Source organism: Acyrthosiphon pisum, chromosome A2 (genome assembly GCF_005508785.2).
Source record: "Acyrthosiphon pisum isolate AL4f chromosome A2, pea_aphid_22Mar2018_4r6ur, whole genome shotgun sequence".
NCBI classification, from domain to species: domain Eukaryota; kingdom Metazoa; phylum Arthropoda; class Insecta; order Hemiptera; family Aphididae; genus Acyrthosiphon; species Acyrthosiphon pisum.
This window is the reverse complement of record NC_042495.1, coordinates 21582599-21589986: the sequence shown is the minus strand read 5'-3', so window position 1 is coordinate 21589986 and position 7388 is coordinate 21582599. Positions and strand designations below refer to the sequence as shown.

Here is a 7388-nt window from a genome sequence, read left to right as displayed (position 1 = left end):
ATCATATACTTGTTTTTTTTTACTATAAATATTATATATTAATTTCTAGAACAATAGTTCTTTATTAATTGTGTATGATAATATACTATATTATACTATAATCTATTATTTTATTTTACACAAGTATAGAATTCAAATACTTGATATACAATGTAGGTAAATTATTGTTCTTTCATAAATCAAAATGAGAAAATGTACATACAAACTTTATAATTAATACGTTAAAAAAAAATGTCAATATATTGATAATTATAATGAATTGTATACAAATTACAATAGTAATGCCGTGTATAACTCTATTATAACTAGGTTTAATATTTGTTTTCCTTTTATATGACAAGCATAAGGCAGTTAGTAATAAAAATAGTTTTCTTAATGAAAATAGTGTAAAAATAATTGTATTATAATAATTATACTTATATGTGAGAAAAACAAGAAATTATTTACACGGCAAATTTATTTCAAGTATCATATTTTAATTTACATTCAATTGATATCAATGATTAAAAGAAATCATTAGATGATCAACCATTTGTGTTGGAAAAAGGTCACAACATCGTCTTAAAAACTAAATTACAATAATTTCAAATTAATTTAAAAAAAAATAAATAAGGCACATCATCATAGAAAACACAGTTTTCTTCACAGTTTTCATTAACAAAGAATCTTAAAAAAACATTTTTAAAAAAAAAAAACTATAAAAAATATTATGAAAAAAAATGGTTTTGGTTGCCTCACAATAGCAGGTTTACATTATTTAAAAAAAATAATATTATAGGTAGACATTGGTAGAATAAGCCAAAACCATTTTATACTAAATATCCACATCATGAAAGTTAAAGTAAAACTAATTAAGTTTTATTTAAGTCGTATAAAAAAACTTTATACTCATTATAGTATGAAAGCCATAGGTGGAATACTAGCCTTTAGGTCTGAAAAACATGAAGCAGCTTTAGTATAATTCCAACCATTTTCTTCTAAACATCTGTAAAAAAATAAATTAATAAATAAAATATTAAAAACACAATAAACATAACCAATAAACATAACTACAGGACAAAAGAATTGGAAAATAATTTTCAAAGTATGTTTGATATTATATATATTTTATATTGTTATAAAATAGTATATCATATCAGATAAAGACATTTCACAAATCGTAACTAACAAATAGCATTACTCCTATTTTTAATATTGTGTTAAGTGAGACCTAAATATAGATAATGACTTACTTTTCAGACCATTCATTATTCATTCCAAACTCATTAGAAAAACTGTTAACCAAACTCATCTTATCGGGATTTGCATTAGTATCGCTCATCAAATTTACAGGCACTACAGTCAACAATTGATTTACAGGCAAGGAAGCAGGACTTGATGGTGTATAAAATGCTGTTGTTGAAGGTGATATTGTGTTGATCATTGGAAATGAGGCATTAGACTGCTGTTGCGAATCTGGTTGGATATTAATTGCTGTTGCTGAAGGCGCCATTTGTTGGATCTGTAATTTTATACAAATAAAACGTAAATATCGATAATACTCCAATTTACTAATTACTCTAATAAGAGAAGCCAAAAAATTACACTATCAAAATTTACTACGTAAATATCAGAGTAATCCAAGCAAATGTGGAAAATGATCAGTGAAATAGCTGGCAAGACAAATAAAAATAAGATAATCATTGATAAAATTAAACAAAATAACATAACAATTATAAATGATGAAATCAGTATTGCAAACGAATTTAATAACTTTTTTATAAACGTGGGTAATAATGTTGAAACTACCATTTTAAATATGGATAAGAAGAATCTAAGTTGGGATACCCTAAATAAAAACTGTCATGTTAATGATTCAATTTTTTTTTCTCTTATTACCCAAGATGAAAACGAAAAACATATTCTTAAAATTAAACCTAATGCATCCTTTTATGAATACAATATGACAAATTTTATATTGAAAAATACTGCTCGTAGTATCTCTTATCCTCTAATGCTACTGTATAATATGTCTTTGTCTACTGGAATCTACCCATCATGCCTTAAAAAATGCATTGTTATACCTATTTTTAAATCAGGTGACAAATTAAATTGCTGTAATTATAGACCTATTTCTTTATCATTATCAAACATTTTTGAAAAATCCATTAAATCCAGAATTATAAACTTTTTACAAGCTAACTCGTTCTTTTCTGATTTCCAATTTGGTTTTCTACAAGGCAGATCAGTAAATGATGCGCATTTCTTTGTTAATAAATACATACATGAAAATCTTGATCTAAATAAGAAAACTATGGGAATGTTTCTGGACGTTAAAAAGGCTTTTGACAGTATAAACCACGATCTATTACTTAAGAATCTATACTATGCTGGTATTAGAGGTATTGAAAATGACCTTATAAGATCATATCTTACTAATAGGATACAATATGTTAAAATTAATGAAGAGTATAGCAATCCTATGTCGTTGAACCACGGTGTACCACAAGGGACTGTACTTGGGCCCATTTTTTTTATTATATATATAAATGGATTACTTAATATTAATGTTGATGCCAATATAGTGTGTTTTACAGACGATACTGTTATTCTTATTAATGAAAAAAATACTGATAAATTATATACTAAAGCAAATTAAGTCTTTGATACAATAAATTTGTGGTTTAATAATAATTTTCTTGAATTAAACCTTACAAAATCTAAATATATTCTCTTTAATATTCTAAGAGTACTAATTCTGACGCTGAAAAGAAATTATGTTTACATACCACACTTTGTCATATCAACAAATATAATAACTGTAATTGTTTAAATATTGAAAGAGTTGACTAAATCAAATATCTTGGACTATTTATTGATTTCCAACACATATGTGTGACACATATTAGCTATATTCTACGACTTAGTCGTAAATTCTTTTTTGTATTTAATGATTTTAGATCCATATTCAATAAACAGCAATTTAGAGTATATATATATATCGTTCGTCCAATCCAGTAATTTCATACGGGATAGAGATATGGGGAGGGACTTACCAATATCCATTTAAACCAAAGTTAGAGTATCATGAATAAGATTATTAAATTTATTTTAAGATTATCTAGTTATACAAATACTGATTATTTATATGAGAAATTTAATCTACTCAGTTTCGATAGATTGTTTACCAAATGTACCATACTATTAGCTTTTAAACATAAAAAATATTTTAGAAATTGTTATCATAACTATAATACAAGGCTAAAAAAAAATATTAATATAATAGCACCAATTTGCCAATAAGCATTTTGGTAGCAAGAGTTGCCTAAATTGAGCGATAACTCTTTGTAGAAATTTGGAAATAAATATTAATAATTGTCCTAACTCTATTCATTTTAAGCGGTATGTATTATCCATTGTATAAATTGTTGTTCTATCTATTTATTTATGTATTTTATCTATTCATTTTGTTTTATTTTCACATTGTAATGATATTGGATGTCGCACAATTAACACCAGTCAATTTATGATCACCTTATCATAATTTTGTTTATTTTATATTGAATTTAATTTTAACTTTATTCTGTAATGATAAACCTTACATGTCTGTTTTATTGCTACCTACTACATATTAATATTATTTGAATAAAATGACTAAATTAAGAACCTCTCACCTTCACCACAAGCTTTGCTTATAAGAGGTGAGCAAACAAACTATACTGTATTATTTATTGTAACTTTTATTTTATCATTTGTTTGCAAATATACATTATTATTATTATTCAAGTAAGTTGTCAATAATTATTAAATAATACATTTTTATTTTTAATTATTATATTTTTAATTTTACATAAATTATAACTTATTTCTTATTTTGTTTTGCCAAAATCTTTAATACATACTTATTTAATATTTACTAGGTATTTAGTATTTACTATATTTACTATTTAGTATTAGTATTAGAAAAAAAAAATAAAACAAATTAGTAAATTACCAAAAATGTATACATTTTTTTTTCTAATACTAAATAGTAAATATAAAATAAAGTAAATACCTAGTAAATATTAAATAAGTATGCAAAAAAGATTTTTGTTGGGTGGTTAATAGTTTAATACTTATTAGGTTAGGTGCTATTTTGTATGAATTATTATTATTATTTATTATTAATTAATTACATTTTTATTTTTATGGTTTTATTAATTAATAATTTTTGTTGTGTGTTTGCTTATTTAAAGTTATTAACTAAGTTATATTATAAGTATACAAATAAAAAATAATTAATAATTATAATACATGCATAAATATTAAATATACATCTGGGGACTAGGGTAATATTTTGAAAAAGCTTTGTTCCATTTTAAATTAACTTCACTCACAATTGTTTTTTGAATTCAATGATTTATATTGTTGCTTACAAATTCAAATATGCATCTCTAATTATTAATTATTAATTATAATTTTTATCTTACTTCTTATGTAATATTATTAACTGGTTTGTATGTTCCTAACCCTGCAGTTGTCTGGTCAATTTTCTTGTTGAGAGTGTTTGTATTTTGTACCTATTATTTATTTATTTATTAGTAATTACTAATTATTTATATATTTGCTTTATGTATTAGAATGGCAAGTGAGTCAATGTTGAAATATATTCAGGCAAATAATTCTGAAAAAAACAGGATTGTGGAAGATGAAGATGAAAATGAACCAAGAAAAATATCTGAACAGCAAACTGAACAAACTGTTGAAAAGAAAAGACAAATTTAGAGTTACTTTAAGAAAATATCTGAAGATCAATCCAAATGTAATTTTTGTAACAAAAATTTAAAAACACCAAACTCAACTACAACTACAATGACAAGGCATTTGAAAACTCAACATCTTACAAAATTTCAAGATTATTAGAATGAATTACATACTAATGAAATAAAAACAAAAAAATAAAGACTAAAGATACATCCCAACAACAAGATATCATCAAATCAATGTCAAAATCTGAAAATTTTCAGCTAGTAATAAAAAGCAAAGTTGATTACAGAAATAATTGTGGAAATGATTGCTTTGGATTACCAACCTATTTCAATTGTAGAAGATTATGGATTTAAGAGGGTGATAGCTGCTGCTGAGGATAGATATGTTTTACCAAGTCGTAAGTTACTATCTCAAAAACTAATACCAGAGTTGTATGCGAACAAAAAAAAATTGTTAATGACTGAAATCTAAATGTATTTAGAAAATATAAAATCGATTTCTTTTACATTTGATCTTTGGTCAAGTCAAGCACAACAGTCTTACATTTCTCTAACTTGCCATTACCTAACAAATAAATTTGAACTCAAAAATAAAACTCTTGGTTGTTCCTACTTTCCAGGAGAGCATACAGGTAATGCCATATATAATAAAATTAAAAATATGGTTGCAAAATGGAATATTGAAATTTAAAATAGTGACTCAAAATATATCCATTTTATTTTGTTACTGATAATGCTAGAAATATATCCAGTCCCTTAGTCACAATGGAAGTAACTTTGAACACATTTCATGTACAGCACATACTCTCCAGTTGGCAATTGATGATGCTGTAAAAGAAAGTAACATGACTGACCTGTTGAAACGATGTAAAGCAATTGTAACGCATTATAATCATAGAAATATTGCATCTCAATGATTAATTTATACACAAAAAAGATTAAATTTAGCATCACATAAACCTAATCAAATGGTCAACACTCGATGGAATAGTATATATTTGATGCTACAAAGAATGTTGGAGCAGAAAGATGCCATTTTAATTGATTTACCAAAAATTAAAAAAGGACAGTTATTGTTTGCTAGAGATTGGAATATGATTGAAGGTTATGTTATTCTTCTCAAGCCGGTATTTGAAGCAACAAAAGAACTGTCGAGTAGATACACCTACATTATCTATGGTACTACCAATCATTTATACAATTGAGGCTAAATTAAATTTATTTTTGACACAAAATCCTAGAACTTGCTTCGCAGAAAATTTATTAAGATCTATGTGTAAACGATTTGATGTTTATAAAGAAAATAAAATCTGCATTATAGCTATGTTGGTAGATCCAAGATTTAAAGGAATTATGTTAAATAAGCATGAGTTATTACAAGCAAAGTCATATATAACATCAGAAGTAGAAAAATATGGATACAATTATGAGATATTATCACAACCAAGCACCTCAGATGAGTTATCAACTAAAGAACTTGAAAATTGAAACTATTCACATTGGGACATACTTCATCAGCGTTCAATATCAAAAGAGTCTACTAGAGTAACTTAAATAAATGAAGTAACAATTGAAGTATGATATTTAAATTTATATTAATAATAGTATAATAATATAATACATTAAAAAAAATTGATAAATAATAATTATTGTTTATTAATTGTTGTTAGTTCTTACTCTAATATTTTTACTATTTTTTTAATTTGTTAGATAGAAAATTACTTAAAGCTAAAAATCATTGAACCAACAGCAGACCCATTAAAGTGGTGGGAAGAAAATTATCAAACATTTCCTCACTTTCTACCAGTTATTATAAAATTGTTGGGTATACCAGGTACATCGGTTTGTAGTGAAAGACTGTTTTCTGGAAGTGGTTTAACAGTATCCTCAAGAAGAACACGACTATCTCCATTTTTAGTGGAATATCTTGTATTTTTACACAAAAATTTATAATATTGTTTAATAATTATTAATTTACTTTTATTTTATAATTACTTGTTTAACAATTTAGTATTTATTATTAATTAAACACTGTGAAAGTTAAATTTATGTTTGCTATTATAAAATATAAATTAAAGAATAAGAGTTATGAATAATATATTAGATTTTTTAAATTTGCATAATTTGTAAGGTTTACAAATCTGAAATCATTTTATTAAATTTTTTAAATTTTTAAAACAATTAGTATCTACCTAACAATTTTTACTCCACACAAGAGAGATGAGAATAAATATTTAATACTATAATAATTCTAAAATCTAAACTAAAATGGTATAACCGATAAGACTTCAATTATATTGCAATAATTTGAATATTAATATATAATAATAATATATTAAATTGTATCTAGATAAAGTTAAAAATTAATACATTTTTATATAGATAAATATTAGAAAATTATTAATTTCATGTTTAATTTTGAAAATATTCATTATTCAGTGACACAGGTAAAATAAAAGAAATATATAATTTAAAACATAATAAAAAAAACATAAAATAAAATAGTTTATTTTTTAAATAAACTTCATTAGAACTTGAAACATTATCATCTGTCTTAATCATACAAAACAGCTTATATATTTTGAAAAAAAAAAGGATAAATGTCCTAACTTTTTATGGATTTTGATAAACTCAGTTAAAACATTTTAAAAATAAACAAAA

At 24.0% G+C, this 7388-nt stretch overlaps 1 protein-coding gene across 1 annotated transcript in view; it reads right to left on the bottom strand.

The window, feature by feature from the left end:
* Positions 1-891: 891 nt before the first annotated feature.
* LOC107883150 (nuclear RNA export factor 1-like) overlaps positions 892-7388 on the bottom strand; it is a 7972-nt gene continuing 1475 nt past the window's right edge. Inside the window, exons 2-3 of the mRNA XM_029489868.1 lie at positions 1233-1501; positions 892-985 (exon numbers count right to left, since the gene is read on the bottom strand). Coding sequence (XP_029345728.1) covers positions 892-985; positions 1233-1501 — 363 coding nt within the window. The remainder of the gene's footprint in view (positions 986-1232; positions 1502-7388) is intronic.